Source organism: Gopherus flavomarginatus, chromosome 7, assembly GCF_025201925.1.
Source record: "Gopherus flavomarginatus isolate rGopFla2 chromosome 7, rGopFla2.mat.asm, whole genome shotgun sequence".
NCBI classification, from domain to species: Eukaryota; Metazoa; Chordata; order Testudines; family Testudinidae; genus Gopherus; species Gopherus flavomarginatus.
The window spans coordinates 98,377,163-98,396,207 of record NC_066623.1 but is presented as its reverse complement, the minus strand read 5'-3'; the positions used below and the strand labels follow the sequence as shown (position 1 = coordinate 98,396,207).

Below are 19,045 nucleotides of genomic sequence, written 5' to 3'. Positions count from 1 at the left end.
TTTGAATAAGGAAGGTGGAGGAGAGGGATCAGTGTGGGTAATACCTTCTGTTCTTCTTGGAGTGCTTGTTCATGTGCATTCCACATTAGGTGTGCGTGCACTGCATGCACGAGTGTCGGAAACTTTTCCCTCACATCGGGCCGGTGGGGCCCCCGCCTGAGTGGCACCATTGCACTATGCATATATACCTCCGTTGGCTCGACCCCCTCCAGTTCCTTCTTACCGTCTGTGGCGGTGTTGGAACAACCTCTTACTCTCATACAAGAAGCAATCCCTTAGCTTTAGAGTTACATGACTATTATCAGTTCGTTAGCATCTCTTTGTTGTGGACACTTAATAGATTAGGTGCTTGGAGGCTTCCAGCACCTGCCCCAGGTCGCGGGGCATGCCGCAGGCCCACGGGTTTAAAGCTTGCGCTGCGTGTTGCAAGCCCATGCCAGTTAGTGACTCACACGACTCCTGTCTATGTTGCCTGTGGGAAGCACACCAAATGGAGCGGTGTAAGATTTGCAAGGCGTTCAAGCCAAGAACAAAGAAAGAGAGAGACTTTTGTTTGAAACAGTTGTTGATGGAGACCGCGCTGCAGCCCCTGGGCCCAGAGCGCCTGACGTTGGCCGTTTCCTCGGTATGGAGTACCCCGGAGTTGTCAAGAGACCTGGTGCCGGTCAAGCACCACAAGCCATCGGCCTCGGAGCGCCAAAATAGGCCCTGGCACCACTCATCCTCCCCGGTGTGGCACAAGATGAAACTGAAAGAAGGGCACAGATGTTACCCGCAAAGCAGACTGGCACCATCTAAGGCCCTGGACACCAGGAAGAGCGTGATGGATGCTGTACCGGTGCAATTACTGTTGGTACCGGTGCCACAAGTCCCACCGAGTACAGCTATAAGTGAACTTAGTGCGGACAAAAGGCCCAAGGGAGTAATAGATCAGCCCTCCACACCTGACACCGCTGAGGTGGACAAGGACCTCATTGGGTTATCAGCGGTGAGGCCCCTCCCGGCCAGGGAGAAGTCTTCGGTACCCGTGCCCAGGGTGCTGTTGAGGGGGAAGCCGGCAATGGTGCACCGTTCAAGGGCACCATCCTGGTATTGTTCCCGGTGTTGATCCCGGTCAAGCTCCGAGTCGATGGACTCCCAATTACCCCTGACTCAGAGGGAATTCCCGGTACTGGAGGTGAGTCAATATGTGGAATTGGTGGAAGGGTCACGCCACTCTCTGGCACCCCTCAGAGGCTGGCACCAGGAGGAGACGAACCGGTCATCGCCGAAGGCTCCCAGAAGACACCGGTCCCAGTCCCAAGAGCAGTGGTACTGGTCCCGCTCCGGATAGACAAGAAGCCACTCACTGACCTCCTGCTGGCACAGATCAATGGCACCGCCGTGGCCATTGTGTTCGGCATTGCTGGAGTCAGGTGCTGACTCGGGCTGGTACACCGCATCGGACAATATGGAACACCAGGCTGCTTGGCACCCCCAATGGGGGCCGCTGGGACGCTGGCCCTTCTGAACCCCTTGGGCCTACCACCAATGGCAAGGAGCTCCCTCCAGGGCCAGCTACTCGGTGTAGTGGTCCTGGTCCCCACACCGGCGTTCGTCCATGCGGGAAGCTACTGTGTCCAGACCACCTACATCTTTGTCGGCCAAGAGACCAGAGAGACCAGCACCAAGTCCAGTGCTGCCCCAATGTCATCTGCCCTAGCCCAAGCCAGAAGCATCTCCCCTGGGGAAGGGGAACCAGGGAGACCAGCAGGAGGAGGCTGAGCAGCTGCTGACCTCCTCATCATCCCCGGATGAAGCGGTGGCAGGCACAGCGATATTCAGGCCCCCACCAATAGACCACAGAGTCCACCAAGAACTGCTGCATAAGGTCGCCCATAACTTGGGGTTGCAGGCCAAGGAGACGGTTGAGCAGGAGGACCCCATGGTGGACATTCTGAGCCCAGAAGGTCCATCCAGAATAGTGCTCCCACTCATTAAGACCATCCAGTCAAACTAAAACTATATGGCAGACCCCAGCCTCCAGTGTGCCAACAGCCAAAGGTGTGGAGTGCCCCGTCAAAGGCATATGAGTTCTTGTGCTACCACCCAAACCCGTGTTCCCTGGTAGTCTCGGCGGTGAACAAGAAAGAGCGCCATGGGCAGCATGCCCCGGCCCCTAAGGCCAAGGAAGCGAAACACCTGGACCTGTTTGGCAGGAATGTGTATTCATCAGGGGGCCTCCAGTTGAGGATTACTAACCAACAGGCCGTCCTCAACAGGCATAATGTCAACTCCTGGCCAGCAGTGGGGAAGTTTAAGGACAACCTTCCGCAGAGCTCCCAACAGGAGTTCACGGCCCTGGTGGACCAAGGCAAGGCCATAGCAAAGACCTCTCTCCAGGTGTCCTTGGATTTGGCTGACATGGTGGCCAGGACAATCGCATCTGGTGTGGTCATGCGGCGATCGGTGTGGCTTCAGGAGTCAGGCCTGCTGTCTGAGGTCCAGAATTCACTTCAGGACCTCCCCTTTAAAGGATCTGGACTTTTTTTGGACCAGATGGACGCAAAGCTACATAGCCTCAAAGACTCAAGGACTATACTGAAGTCGCTGGGTATGCACAGTCTGGCGACTCAGAGGAAGCCCTTGAAGCCACAGCCTTCACCTCAGCACCACTACCAGCCTTGGCCTACTCATGAGCCTTACCACAGGCGAGGTGGAGATAACAGAAGACAGTGCAGTAACAACAACTCCAATAGGTCAGACCAGAGCCAAGGCCAACACAAATCACAGTCGGGCCCTAAGCCAGGCTTTTGAAGGTGCACTCAGGAACAGTGTACCAGTTCAACCACCGGATCCATCCCCTTGTTTCCTACACCGCCTGTCCTGTTTCTCCCAAACGTGGTCCAGCGTTACGTCGAACCGTTGGGTGTTGCACACTGTGCGAAGCAGGTACATGCTACAGTTTTCTTCCCTCCCTACCCCCCAGTTTTGAAGACTATGAATACTTGTGCTAATTAGTTGAAGCTCTGCCCTCTCTTCTTTATTTTTCCCATTAGGTAATGGTGGTACTTATTGGCTTAGTTCAATTATTGTATTATCATCCTTTCTACTGCAGCTGATCTACTTTCGGCTGTGATCTCACAAGCTTAGCAAGGTTGGGTATCAAAGGTACTCGGAGGCAGGTCTCTAAGGAAATCCCAGGTACTGCAGGAGGGTGTTATTGATGATACAATAGGTAATACCAATGCCAACTAAGCCAGCACTGAATCAAAGCACCAACACTGACAGTGCTCTTTTGGATGAGATGCAACAAGCAGCTTTGAGCATATGTGCTCAGTGAAGAAGAACACAGTATTTTTTGTAAGAGCAAGGATTTCAGTCCCAGGACCCTGGTGAAATTACAGTGTGGATAGTTACATTCTCTCTGTCTATACCGCCTGCCTCCCCCGTATTTTCTGCTTCCTGTTTAAACTGTTGTGCAGTGCTGCTGCATGAAATTAAACAGCTACCACATCCCACCACTGAGATAGTTGTACTTCAAGTGATGGGTGAGAGTATGTGGGATGGGAAAGAATAAGTAGTGTTGTTGATTGGCATATATGTAATAACAGTGTATAGATACATGTGAGAATGTGTAGTGCGCATTATAAAATTTGTATACAAAGTGCTTAGGGATCTTTAAGATTAAGGTGACCAGAGAGCAAGTGTGAAAAGTTGGGACAGGGGGTGTGGAGTAATAGGAGTCTATATAAGAAAAATACCCCCAAAATGGGACTGTTCCTATAAAATCAGGACATCTGTTCACCCTATTTAGGATGCAAAAAATTAGGCCCTATATATCTTCCCAGACAAAATTACTGCATTAAGATGGAACTAGGGTTAAGACGTCATGTAAATTATTTTAGGAGAAAAACTCGGGGGTCTTAATTGTCCAAAAACAACCATTATAATCAAAATTAATGTTAAATTTAAAAGTCCAAACATGTTATGGTACGAAAATACACAGTGACAGCACCCAAAGAGCCATACCTCTGCCCTTTAGTGATACTTTCAATAACCATATATTACGATTAAGGCATTGTAGCATTTGTGTCACAGATTAGATTAAACTGATTTTTAAAAGACATATTTGATATTTTTTCAAACCATTTTACTTCATTGTGTCACCACAGGGTAGATTTAACAGTCATGAATACTTAAGTTTAAATGCCATCTTATTTCTTCAACTGCAGCCACTGGATGAAATTCCAATGAATTCTAAGTACGTGTAAAATTAGACTTTGTGCTATTCTTTTATTAAGATCATATTATTAATCATTAAGATCAATAAATGTTTAATGCAAGTGCTAAATTTTCTTACAGGATTTTTAAAAAATGAATTGTAACTCAGAAACATGCTATGTTACAAAGTGGTTGAATCCCTATTTTAAGTGCCAACCTCAACTCATCCTCAAATATGGAGGATGGAGCCATGAATAGCACAGCACACCCAAAATGTGAGAGAATGCTGTGTTGTTAGAGCAACACAAGGTCCTGCTCTCAACTTGTCTGTCCGTAACACAGTCATTTTTGAAACCCACATCCAATCAATTCCCAAATTCCAGGGAATGGTCTGGGGATCAGTGGGCAGATCCTATTGGTTTTTGATGAAAACTGGAAAATACTGATTTTCCACTAGAGTTAGGCCCATTTGGCACTTCAGGCAGAGGAAGCTCTCTGGCACCCTCTGTTGCTGCCTACACATAACACAGGCAGGAGTTTACCAGAGGATAACACACTTTGTTAATTATATATGCTGAACTGTCATTCAGCCATGCCCCTTGCCACAGTTGCCCCTTTCTGCCCCTCCCACATCCAGCAGTGCCCCCATTCTGACCAGCTTCCACACCCAGGCTTGCATTTGCACTTCAGAAGTTGGCTAACACACAGCTCTGCCTACACGAGCAACAAAGTGTGCAACCTCTAATTATTCTTCCCCTATATCGCTCTCTTGTTTTCTCTTTTCTTGTTTCTCTAACTGAGCTCACTGGGAGGTGTGTTTATTATTTGTATTGTGATAGTGCCTAGGAGCCGCAGCCGTGGTAAGTGTTGTACGAGCACAGAGCAGACGGTATCTGTCCCTAAGAGCTTATTTACTGTTTGAGTTTCTAATGTGGCTAAATGAGTTTCTAATGTGGAACTGCTCATCTTATCAAGCTCCAAATTAGTGTGTGTGACTTCTTTAGAGAGCTGATCAGAATTTTTTCTGAATTTTGAATTTTTGACCACTTGCTTGTAAATTAAAAAATATTGTTTTTAAATGAAAATCTGTGTTGATAATTTTTTTTCAGTGGTGGGGACAAGGAAAGAGGAGGATGACCAGCTTCACCTTTAACAATTTTAGCAAATAGATATTGCAAAGCGCTTGTGTGTGTGGTTGACTTTAAGCAGCTGAGTAATCCCATCACTACTGAAGACAATGAAATTTAAGTATGTGCTTAAATCCTTTACTGAATGTGGGTCCAAATTAATGAATGAGAGTGCAGTGAGGTGGATATTATATAAATACACACCAGATTTTTTGTTTACTAATATTGACACAAAGTGGCCAGTATTTTTACTGATTCAATGTTACCAAAGTATTTTCTACAATTGGAATTTTTAATTAAAACTGTAAGACTGGAAATTTGATAGTCTTGAAGAATTTTCCTTCCCCAATTTCTTTCCTAAACTTGCTTTCCACACTTCTTTTAAAAAAAGACTAGGTTCTTTCAGAACCTCACCTCATGAAGACTCAGTGTGCAGGGGAACTTGTTATGATTTCCTAGGGATAGACTGGTGGCAGAGTATTTTTGACAGGAAGTGGGTAATTGGTGAGGATCCTTAATAATACGACTGGGTGTCAAATACTACCAAGGTGCTCAGAGTCATTTTTAGGCATTGCTGTGCTTAGCATCACAACACCTAACTGATTTAGGGGACTAAATCTCATTGTCAAAAGGGATTTAGACACTTAGGAGCTGAGTCCTGATCTGTGCTTACAATTTAGGTCGACCTAGCTATATCACTTGGGAGGTGTGATGAAAAATTCACACTCCTGAGTGCTACAGTTAAGCTGACCTACTCCCTGGTGTAGACATGGCTAAATCCATGGAAGATTTCTTCAGCTGACCATGTTCCTGGCTCTCGGGCAGTGGATTACCTACATTGACATAAAACCCCCTTCTGTTGACATAGGCAGTGTCTACACTACAGCGCTGCAGCTGTGCCACAGTAGCACCTGTAGTGTAGACATGCTCTAAATCCCATCAACAGTTGATGGAGTTTAGACTCCTAAGTGTCTAAGTGCCTTTTGAAAATGAGATTTAGGCTCCTAAATTAGTTAGGTGTTATGACGCTGAGTGCAACAACACCTAAATATCTTTAAAAATCTAGACCTAAGCTATAGCAAATAAGATACACTGATTCATCACATCTATTATTTTTATCAAATCTGATGACAAGGTTCCCTTTGATCAGATCTTGATTTGTAATTCTAATAAAATAAAGGCTTATAAATGCTGTTGCTATTTAAGTACTTTAAATAAGAAGCACATTTATTATTATGTGGTGTGATACATAAAGGGGGAAGAAGGAGGAGTAGCTCCATTTGATGGACACCCAGCCGCCCAATTAGCTATAAAATCCCTCTTGGTCTGTTCTCTGCTTGCTTTACCTGTAAAAGTTTAGCAAGCCCACAGGTTAAAGAAAGGGAGTGGGCACCTAACCAAAAGAGCCAGTGGGAAGGTAGATCTTTTTAAAATTCGGAAAGAAACTTTCCCTTGTGTCTGTTATTCTCTGGCCTGCAGGGACACGGAGCAGTAATGTTGTAAACAGCTTTAAGCCAGGTATGATTATAGATTATCAATTCATACCTTGAACCTACTTATCTGGAGCCTCAGATATGTAAGTAAAATTAGGGAATGTCTAAAAAGACGCAATTAGGGTTATTTATTTTATTTCTTATTGGCTTGTGGACTCCTCTGTGTGAACTCCAGATGCTTTAGTTTGCTTGTAACCTTTAAGCTGAACCCCAAGAAAGCTATTTTGGGTGCTTGGTTTTTGGAATTGCTCTTTTTTAAAACGTAACAAGAACCTAAGTTCCAGATGTATTTTCTTTCTTTTTGTTTTTAATAAAATTTTCTCTTTTAAAGCACAGAATTGGATTTTTGGTGTCCTGAGAGGTTTGTGTATGTTGTTCGATTAGCTGGTAGTAACAGCTAATGTCCTTTGTTTTCTTTCTCAGTTCTTCCCCTGGGTGGATGTGTGAAAGGGCTTGAGGGTACCCCACAGGGAGAAATTCCTAAGTGCTTCTTCCTGGGTTCAAAGGGTTTTTTTTTGCATTTGAGCGGTGGCAGCGTTTACCAAGCCAAGGTTAGAGAGAACCTGTAACCTTGGGAGTGTAATAGAAGCCTGGAGTGGCACGTATTAATTTTTAAAATCTTTGCTGGCCCCCACTTCTGCACTCGGAGTGACAGAGTAGGGATTCAGCCTTGACATGTGGCATTTTAAAAAACAGACCAAAATGGAGAATGTCTTCACTTCATTAAAGTCATTGCTGAGTTGTATATGGGTTTGATTTGTATTTTTGTCTCTAAAATGAGGTTCAGTTACCATTTGTCCATTATTTCACCTGGTAAATATGGAAAACGCAAAATAAAAATGTAATAAAATATACTGCGGGCAGCATTTCTAATTACACTGGGAGTTCCCATTCTTTTCTACAGAAAGTAGGCTTGTAACTGCCTTGTGTATAGACTTCCAGAGACCAAAATATAATGGTGAGAGATGTAACCATGTACAAATACAGTGTTTGAAGACTGGGAATACAAGGCAGGGAAGAGGAAATGTTCAGGCTAGTAAAAGGGTGTATAATTAAGAGCAGTGGAATGAAACCAAGAGAAGAAAAACATGAAACCAAGAGAAGAAAGAAGTTTGCCCACCCTGCCCTGAGGGCCACATCTGGGTATGGAAATTGCATGGCCAGCCATGAATGCTCACGAAATTGGGGGTTGCAGTGAAGTGGGGGTGAGGGCTCTGGAGTGGGGCTGGGCATGAAGGGTTGGGGGTGCAGGAGGGTGCTCCAGGCTGGGACTGAGGGGTTTGTGGGGAAGGAGGGGGATCAGGGCTTTGGCAGGGGGTTGAGGAATGGAAGGAGGTCAGGGGTGTAGGCTCTGGGGAGCGCTTACCTCAAGCAGCTCCCAGAAGCAGCAGCATGTCCCCACTCTGGCTCCTACATGGAAGTGTGACCAGGCGGTTCTGCACCTGCCCCATCTGCATGCGCTACCCCCTGCAGCTCCCATTGGCTGTGGTTCCTGTTCAATGGGAGCTGCAGAGGCAGTGTTCGGAGCTCCCTGGCTGCCCCTATGTATAGGAGCCAAAGGGGGGACATGCAGCTGCTTCTGGGAACTGTGTGGAGCAGGGCAGGCCCCCGACCCTGCTCCCTGGCAGAAGCTTGAGGACCAGACTAAAACTTCTGGAGGGTCGGATGTGGCCCCCGGTCCATAGTTTTCCCACCCCCACTTAGGGTCTCTTACAACTGGACTGGACAAAACTCAGATATTCTGCCAGGGAACAAACCAGCACCGGCCTGCAGATTAACATAGCCTTTTACAACTCTAATTTCATGATTGCTTGCGTGTCACAAGGAATAAAGTGAAAATATGCAGCACATTGCATTGGTGAGTAGGATACGGCCTGTAAGTGGGGAGTTTTAACTCACCTGCTTTTTGCTTTGGAATTTTCTTTTGCATGTGCCATTAAAAATGCAAATGGACTCCAGTTGCTGTTTACGAACTGATCATTTTTCTATAAATCCTTGGCTAGACATTTTACAAAGTCAACTTTTGCTTTGCTAATCTTGTTGTTTGTCATTTCAGGTTTGATGGGAATTTTAACACCAATGTTTCTAGAACTATTAGCTGTGATAGATTGTCCACTACAGTTAATAGCAAAGCCTTCAATCCAGGACGTGATTTAAACTCTGGTAAGTGATACAAGTACATTTTTATTTGCTTTTGTTCTTCTTTTTTTCCTCCATTAGAGTTTAACATTTTGTTGGTGCAGAGGATTAACATAGTGCACTATAGCAACATGCTTTTATTTCTCTCTGAAACTGGCATGCAGCTCCTAATTTGAGATTTCATGATTGAAAGATGATACCTAAAGTAATGCCCTTAGTCTAAGTACTTTTTAAATATATAAATGTCATGAAGACTTATTCCATGTATAACATTGTTGTGATTTTTGTGCCTATTCGTCTCACCTGTTCCCAAAGTTGCTTTCCTTCCTAGCCCTGTCTGCTGTGGCATCAGTAGTGTCAGGTGTTGATGGTGCCAAACTGAGGTGCCTCCCTGACCTTCTTTGCTGAGTTCAGGTAATGTGGAGCTGCTTTTGCAACGATATGCAAAAGTACAAGGACATCTTAAAATATTTCCTTTATTTGACTTGTCATGGAGTTTCTATCTTGAGAGTTGACCCATTTGCTTGATACACTTTAAAACTGGAAATGTACTTATGAGCTAAGGTGTCTGACTTAACCCCAGAGAATTCAGCGTTTGGTCCCATGTCACAGGCTTTTCTTTTTAATATCCTGTAGAATTTGAAATAAATGGGTTTTAATTTTTTTTTAAAAATCACTGTTTTTTTGCCGCCATCATTATTTCTGCTTCTGATGGCTTTGGGTTGTAACTTTTAAAACTATTTTAACTATGGACTTCCATTTAGCATATTTTTCATTTAACTGCCGGTGCAGGACCAGCAGGAAATGCAAGCAACCTTGATTCTTGTGGGTTCTATAAGAATAAGAAGGTGTTTTCAGCCTCTCACCAATGGGGTTTTCTCCCCATCCCAATCCTCTGTAGTGACTTATAATTTGGAGATCTTGCAACAAATTTGATAAGGGAAGTACAAATTTGGGTCTAGAACCTCTGCTGTGTACCTCTTTAAAGCTCCAAGTGGTCTCTAGGTGATTCATTTCTATGGTCATAAATAAATGCTGTGAAATTTAGGATTGGCGGCAACATTCAGCTTGTTTTTTCTTCCGTCTTCTTCTCTGGGCACTCGCCACTTTCCCTTTTGATTGATTGGGATTGGGATGCTAAAACTTTGCCCACTCAAGATTTTCAACTTGCTAGGCATCTGAAGGCCATTCATAATTGCTTAAATGGTGCAATTTCAAGCATCCTCACCTTCAACACAGATGTTGGCCTGGAGAGGCTAGATGTCCCAACATAGAATCATAGGACTGGAAAGGACCTTGAGAGGTCATCTAGTCCAGTCCCCTGCACTCATGGCAGGACTAAATATTATCTAGACCATTCCTAATAGGTGTTTGTCTAATCTGCTCTTAAAAATCATCAGTGACGGAGATTCCACAACCTCTGTAGGCAATTTATTTCAGTGCTTAACCACCCTGACAGCTAGGAAGTTTTTCCTGATGTACAACCTGAACTTCCCTTGCTGCAAGTTAAGCCCATTGCTTCTTGTCCTATCCTTAAAGGTTAAGGAGAACGATTTTTATTCTATCTCCTTGTAACAATCTTTTATGTACTTGAAATGTCTCCCCATAGTCTTCTCTTCTCTGGACTAAACAAATCCAGTGTTTTCAATTTCTCTCATAGGTCGTGCTTTCTAGACCTTTAATCATTTTTGTTGTTCTTCTCTGGACTCTCTCCAGTTTGTCCACATCTTCCCTGAAATGTGACATCCAAAACTGGACACAATACTCCAGTTGAGGCCTAACCAGCACAGAGTACAGTGGAAGAATTACTTCTCTGTCTTGCTTACAACACTCCTGCTAATAGATCCCAGAATGATGTTTGCTTTTTTTTGCAACAACACTGTTGACTCATATTTAGCTTCTGGTCCACTATAACCCCCAGTACTCCTTCCTAGGCCATCATTTATCATTTTGTATGTGTGCAACTGATTGTTCCTTCTTAAGTGGAGTACTTTGCATTTATCCCTATTGAATTTCATCCTATTACTTCACACGATTTCTCCAGTTTGTCCAGATCATTTTTAATTTAAATCCTGTCCTTGAAAGCACTTGCAACCCCTGCCAGGTTGCTATCATTCGCAAACTTTATAAGTGTGCTACGTATGCCACTATCTAAATCAGGGATTCTCAAACAGGTGTCGCTGTTTGTGTAGGGAAAGGCCCTGGCAGGCTGGGACAGTATGTTTACCTGCTCTGTCCGCAGGTCCAACCGCTCGCGGATTGCTGCTCTGGGCCAATGGGAGCCGCTGGAAGCAGGAGCCAGTAAGTCCCTTGGCCCGCACTGCTTCCAGCAGCTCCCATTGGCCCGGAGCAGCGATCCGAGACCAGTGGGAGCTGCGATCAGCTGGACCTGCAGACGAGGCAGGTAAACACATCGTTCCGGCCCGCCAGAGGCTTTCCCTACACAAGTGTCAACCCCTGTTTGAGAAACCCTGATCTAAATCATTGAAGACATTGAACAAACCAGACCCAGAACTGATCCCTTTGGGAACACACATAGTATGCCCTTCCAGCTACATACATGCACTTCTTCACCATAATTGGAATGGAAGGCCACACAGGTCTGTCCATATTAAAGGTGAGCAGTCACAAACCACATGATAGAAGTCCATGGGCTACATTTGGCTCCCAAGGCATCTTTTTATTTTTTTAAAGTTTTAATGTTTTAAATTTTAATTTTAATTTAATGTGATGTTCGTTAAAATGTCTGGGGAAGTATCAGCTTAAAATTGTATTTACAACAAATGTCCTTACTGTAAATTATTAAAACTGAAAGAATTTAAAAAAATCTAATACACTTTTTACTATTTATGACATCTGTTCACTTATTCTTTTGGTTGCTTTTACTATGGAGAATTGCATTTTTAAACTTTTTTTTTTTAATTTTTGGTCAATTTCCAGCCCATTTCACTTTTCCCTACAATAGCAGAGTGCTGTGATATTTGGCTTGCATGCGCTGAAATGGAGAGAATGTTTGTTTAAGTCAAATTCCTTTGAAAGCATTTATTTTACTTCTGGAAGAATGCCTGTTGCTATTACATTTTGTAGAAGCACTTATGAAAAAAATCAATTGGAATCATAATTGCCCTTAAAATGTCTTCTTAATTAATTAGTTAGTTAATTTGAATTTATGACAAAACAAAAAACTGACACCTATCCAAGACTTGTAGCACACACACCCCCAACACATGTTACAAGATCAAACAGTTAAATAGCACCTTATCCTTACTTGCCAACAAATGCCGACTCTTTAAAGAGTATGCATCCTAAGATCAAGCAGTGCAGGAGTAATGGACAATTAAAAGCAAGAGGAGAGAGAATCAAGAGTACTATATCACTGGAGAGGTGCTTCAGCATTTTTTCCTGGAGTGTATATGATAGTCTGGATTCTCACCGGGGCTGCTCCCAAAGCATTTCCTTTAATGGGAGCTCTTCATTCTGTCCATATGTGCTGATTGGGGAACAGGGTGCAAGTAGGAGAGAATAGTATACTGCAACCAGTATAGAAATAAAGGTTGTTTCTGGGTTCAGCCTAGTGGAACCTGAAAGTTAGATTTTTAAGGATTAGTGGGAAGAAGACTAGACCGGAGAGAACATGTACATGTTTGGCAGAACTGCCAGCCTGTTGTCAATTTGATTTAACATGTCTTCCAGAGCTTGCCTCAAGATTTCGAAATTTGCTTGGAGCGTTTCCAGAGTAGTCGGCTTTCTGTTTCCCATCTTTTGCATTTAGAAGATTTAGCATAGAAATTTTCATTTGCTACCCCAACTATTTCTATTTCTGAAAACAGAACAATTGGGAACAATCTGGATGGGAACACTGATCTTCCCTGGGTGGTGGTAAGAGGTTTGACATATACTGTATAAGACCTTTTGTACTGTCACTAATGGCAGCAGCCAAGTCTCTGCTGCCTCAAAGCATTTTTTGAAAACACAAGAAACCGCAACAACAAAATTCAAGCAATTGAAAATGAGGCCTGGAGTCATCAGTAGGTTGCTGGTTCTAATTTATCCTTATCAAATGCTTGTGTGGTGGACTATGCAAAATGAATCAATCTGTGTGTAATTCTCAGGGAACAAGAGTCTGCATCACAGAAACCATCACCAGCTCTATAGTTGTCCCTTGCTAACTGGCTACCCCATTGGTAGTCTCAGTAGAGCGGCCAAGGATTTGAAAGGACTTTAATCACTGGAGTAGATTCCTTCTGGGCTGAGGCTTGTTGACTATCTGGTAGCACAGTGTGAGAAAACTTGCCCTGCCACAAGGTGTGCTTCACCTGTTTTATGGGTAGAGGACTCCAGCTTCCCATTCTGAGGATGAATAAAGAACTTCACTCCTTAAGGGAATTTGTCCAACACATTTCGGCAGGAGTGATGCTGGTGCCGTAGCTGGACAGCTGATACAGCTCTTCCCCCAAATCCCTCTTCCACACAGTACCGCTGAAGAGTTTGGGCTGGTGAAGATACTGGATGTAGGAAAGTTTAGGTAGGCAGTTTAAGGTATGAATGGAGAGTTCAAACCCTGGATGAGATTTTAGGGTGCTTGCTTAGGAGCTGCTATCTCTTGATAGTTTGTGGAATTGCTTCCTCTTGGATCTTCCCACACCCACTGCTGTGACCTAGTTCTGTGGCATCTGTTACTTAAATGATACATTTAGGACTAAGGGCTTATCTAGAAATGGAATTACTCAAAAATAGCTCCATGTATGGACAGTCTTACTCTGGAATAAGGATACCTTTCAAAGTAGATTAAGCTTAACCAGGAGTGCCCAACCTACAACCCGTAGGCCATATATGGCCTAATCAGAGCATTTCGTAAGGCTTGCAGCCTGTTTCAACACAATATACTAAGGATCAGTTCATTAACATTTTGTCATGTTTACATCATTTTAGTTTACACAAGTATATAGACAGACAATACTGTACTTAGAAACAACCTACCTACCTACATACTAAACAAGATGAAACTAAAATATAAATCAATACAGGTGACTTTAAATCATATTAAAATATGTAGAATCTGTTTGGCCCACACAAGATTGTGCTTAGGTTTATGTGTCCCTCTTGTGTAGTAAGGTTGGACACCACTGAGGTAAGCCAAAACAAGACACTCTTATTTGGCAGTAAGAGAATGCACGCATAGAGTAAAGAGTAATTCAGGAATAGCTTTTGCTCTTTAAATTCAAATCCTAAGTATTAACTTTTAAGTGTAAACAAGTGTTGTTGCTGCTGGATCTCTGATTTATTTATTTTTCTGCCTTCTTTCCCTGTTCCTGAATTCTGGGGAACTCCCAGCAAGCAGAGTTTGTATTTGGATGCAGAAGCATATTTGCGACTGGGCCCCAAACTTGCCACTCAGTTACACAACGGGTTCATGAGCCTATCACTTCTTCCAACAGGCAGGAGCTCAGCGTGCTTTCTTGATTGGGTCTGCTGTTTTTTAATTCAAAGCCAGACCAATTTATCTGTGAGCTAGGTTATGCTGCCCCTTGAATGTTTTGTTTTTAAACAGCTCTCTCACAATTTAAATAATCTGGTTTGTAGAAACCATGTGGAAAATATAAATTTAAACATTACTGTGTTCTGTCTGGACCTCAAATCTTAAATGTTAATTTTGGCCCCTTCCACACAGCCTCAGTAACTAGGATTAGAGATGGGTATTTGTAGGGGTTGGAGGGAACTGGAATTCATACCACAGGCTCCTGGCAAACCACAGGACTGTAATACAACAGCTGCTCTAGAAAATCCATGACATGACAGTAGACTCAATTATTAGGCAGTAGAAGTAGTTGAGAAAAGGTAAGTATATTTCATGAAAAATTTTTCAAAAGAATTTAATGCATTTATTTTTTTTGACATTTTCCATGACATTTTTCATTATTTCTATGAAATTGTTTTTTAAAAAACGCCTTCATTTTGGTCAGAAAATAAAATACTTTTGGAAAATGGAAGGATGGTAGAAAAAAGCATGAGAGGCTGAGTATGATGTGGTGGTCTCTTCCCCCCTCATGCCCCCATTAAATTAAAAAAAAATATTGTGTTCCAAATGAAAAATTTCCACATATTTTATTTTGGTTATAAAGAAGTTTTCCATGGAGAGAGAGGGTGGTTGCTGCAGTTTTGGATCAACTCTAGTAGATGGATATGGCACATGTAAAGAATCAAGTCTGGATCCTGGGGCCTTCATCTGCAAATTATCGGTCTCTACCACTTGAACAAAAGTAGAACTCTTTAACTGGCAGTAACAGGTCCTTTACCACTAGAGGTGAACATTACGCCCAAAGCCAGCATGTTACTTGATCCTTTCATACCCTTATGCCCCTTAGTAAGCAGGGTTCCTCTGAACCTTCACCCAGCGCAGCTCCCCTACCCCCAGATGATTTTTCTCAGCCTATTTAGAGCTAGTGTAACCTCCTTTTGCAGATTGTAGAGAAGGTACCGTGCCCTGCAAAGCCACTTTGTCTGTGCCTCTGCTTAAGCGTGTGTGTGGGGGGGAGGGAGGATTTTGTGTGCCCACTGCAATAGGGTGAGTTTCACCCAAAGAGCTGATATAGTTTTAAAAATGATATTGTAAATGGCATCTTTTTAGTCATCAAGCCTTTTCATTTATGTTTAGGGAATTGTGTCTGCCAACCTTACTGAATAAGGCTTTGCTATTGGTTAGCCTTGGAAAGCCAACAGAACTACCCAAGAGTGAGCTGGATTTAATTCTGGCTCACAACACCAGTAGACTGTTAATTAGGTTGCAGTCACAGAATCTTTTATTTGTGATGATGATAATGTATGAGTCAGGACACAGCTTGACTTTCAAATCCAAGGTTAAATTTGCGGGGCTAGCAGGTGGAAAGAACATTTCTTTAATTGTAAACTTAACAAATTCACTCTGGAATCATTGAGAAACAATAAACAAGGTTCTCCTTGATGCTGTTATTTAGAATCACTCTTTAAAGAACTGCTACATGTGTGTATATGCAGTGTACCATCCTTTTGAAGGGTGTTCTCCGTGCAGCCTATGGCACTCTTTCAAATTGAATGCTCAACAAGAGAATTATAAGTAACTGTTCTATAATGAATAATCATGTTGAATCTTTTTTTGGAATTTTTTTTTCTAAATGTTTGTGCTGCACTTTGAAGATTAATTAGTTAATGATTCTGCCATGCTTTGAAGATGTAAAATGCAGTCTCTAAGTGCTAAGTATTATCATTTTCACATTCTCTTTGAAGTTTTACAAAACTCCATCACGTAGAGGTCTCCTTCTGAAAGTTCTTCATGCCTTGGTAGCAATTTGTAATTGGAGAGAGAGCAAGAGAATATCCTTAATTTCTCTCTTTTTTTTAATACTCTTAAAGTTTTTTCCCTCATATTTACAGCAGAATTAAGGGACTGGGCAAAAGCTTTTGCACTCTTAATGTTTAAATCTTGACCATTCAGCTTCCACAACCTCTGTCCAACGATGGGCCTTTATTTGGTGGCGTGATTGGTTTCAGTCTCTTTCATACTAGTATGAGATGGAATCCTAGCATGTACATTTTAAACAAGATGTTTGTATACCATCCTACATGTTAGAGAGAATATGGAGAGAGATTATGATAATGTACTTTTCAAAACTGTCCTGGACACTGCAAATGGATAAGGGAGGAGAACGTGCATCTTGAGCTGAAAGCAGAGAGATCTACAAAAGGCCACTGTCTTGGCCAGGTCTTTGGAGGCACACGAAAAAAAATGACTAGCAAAAAGCCTTGCACTATTTCATGAGAGCACCAGCTAGCTTGTAATTCTGGAACTGAAATAAGTTTGACAAATACAGCCTTAAGTTAGAAGGCAGGCAGGCAGGCAATCCACCTTGTGATACATTTTGCCAGGCTCTTGTGCTTATAGAACCTGTCCCAAGATTGGCTTTGCTGGAAATATGAGATATTAAAGTATAGTCAGTCATTTTAGAGATTAAAAGGTTTGAGGTGAGGAGAATAGAACCTAAGAAGAATATCTGCTTGATTTTGTAGCGGGGAACAAGAAAGTAGGAAGACTCTGCAGGGATTTCTTGTTGCTTTAGTAGATGGAAAATAAGAGTGCACCTGAAGGAAATAAAGCTTATTTTTTCAGCTGTAGTAGTCCTTGCTTATCTGACAGGAGATTGTATGCTGTGGTCATAGAAAAATAAACAGAGGGTTATGATAAAATTGGCAGTCTCTGGAGAAGGCCGCCTTAAACTAACTCACTAGCTGAAGGAAATGAACCAGCAGAACTTTTTGAAAAGGAAGAGCAAGAAGTGGCCATTAAGGATGGTAGTGATTTTGGTAATTAGTTGGAGGTTTGAGAACAATCAGTTCATTAGGAAAGTGAACATTTTTGTTTTCTCAAGTGAGGAGCTGAATTTAAAGCATAGACTCATAGACTCATAGACTCATAGGTCAGAAGGGACCAATCTGATCATCTAGTCTGACCTCCTGCACAAGGCAGGCCACAGAACCCCACCCATCCAATTTTATACAACCCCTATCCCAGGATTGAGTTTTTGAAATCCTCAAAAATGGTTTGAAGACCTCAAGCTGCAGAGACACCACCAGCAAGCGACCCGTGCCCCACGCTGCAGGGGAAGGCGAAAAACCTCCAGGGCACCTGCCAATCCGCCCTGGAGGAAAATTCCTTCCCGACCCCAAATATGGCGATCAGCTAAACCCTGAGCATGTGGGCAAGAGTCACCAGCCAGCACCCAAGAAGGAGTTCTCCGCAGCAACTCAGTACCCATCGCATGCAACATCTCCCCGCAGACCATTGAGCAGACCTGTCTGGTGGTAATTCAAGATCAATTGCCCAAATTAACGATCCTATCATAACATCCCCTCCATATATTTATCAAGCTTTGTCTTAAAGCCAGGAAAGTCTTTTGCCCCTACTACTTCCCTCGGAAGGCTATTCCAGAACTTCACTCCCCTAATGGTCAGAAACCTTCGTCTAATTTCAAGCCTAAACTTCCTAATATCCAGTTTATACCCATTCGTCCTCGTGGTTACATTAGTACTAAACTTAAATAATTCCTCTCCCTCCCTAACGTTAACCCCCTTGATATATTTATATAGGGCGAGCATATCCCCCCTCAGCCTTCTTTTGGCCAGGCTAAACAAGCCAAGCTCTTTGAGTCTCCTTTCATAAGGCAGTTTTTCCATTCCTCGGATCATCCTCGTAGCCCGTCTCTGAACCTGTTCCAGTTTGAATTCATCCTTCTTGAACATGGGACACCAGAACTGCACACAGTATTCCAGATGGGGTCTCACCAACGCCGTATACAACGGTACTAACACCTCCTTTTCCTTGCAGGAAATACCCCGCCTGATGCATCCCAAAATCGCATTTGCTTTTTTAACAGCCGTATCACATTGGTGACTCATAGTCATCCTGCTATCAACCAGTACCCCAAGGTCCTTCTCTTCTTCCGTCGCTTCCAACTGATGCGCCCCCAACGTATATCCAAAATTCCTATTATTAGTTCCTAAATGCATGACCTTGCACTTCTCACTATTGTATTTCATCCTATTTCTATTACTCCAGTTTACAAGGTGGTTCAGATCTTCTTGAATAGCATCCCTGTCCTTCTCCGTGTTAGCAATACCCCCCAGCTTTGTGTCATCCGCGAACTTTATTAGCACATTCCCGCTCTTTGTGCCAAGGTCAGTAATAAAAAGGTTAAATAAGATCGGTCCCAAAACCGATCCTTGAGGGACTCCACTGGTGACCTCCTTCCAGTCCGACAGTTCACCTTTCAATACGACCCTCTGGAGTCTCCCCTTTAACCAGTTCCTTATCCACCTTACAACTTTCATATTCACTCCCAGCTTTTCCAATTTAACTAACAGCTCCCCGTGCGGAACCGTGTCGAACGCCTTACTGAAATCTAGGTAAATTATATCTACCGCATTTCCTTTATCTAAGTAATCCGTCACCTTCTCAAAGAAGGAGATCAGATTGGTTTGGCACGATCTACCTTTAGTAAATCCGTGTTGCAATTCGTCACAATTACCATTGACCTCTATGTCCTTAACTAC

General features: G+C 43.1%; 1 protein-coding gene across 3 annotated transcripts in view; it reads left to right on the top strand.

Annotated features, from left to right (window-relative positions):
* The window catches only part of CACHD1 (cache domain containing 1), a 204,106-nt gene that overhangs the window by 110,894 nt on the left and 74,167 nt on the right, over window positions 1-19,045 (top strand). For all 3 annotated transcript variants that reach the window (XM_050961970.1, XM_050961969.1, XM_050961968.1), the window contains one exon: window positions 8,880-8,986. In XM_050961970.1, the coding sequence (XP_050817927.1) occupies window positions 8,880-8,986 (107 nt within the window). The remainder of the gene's footprint in view (window positions 1-8,879; window positions 8,987-19,045) is intronic.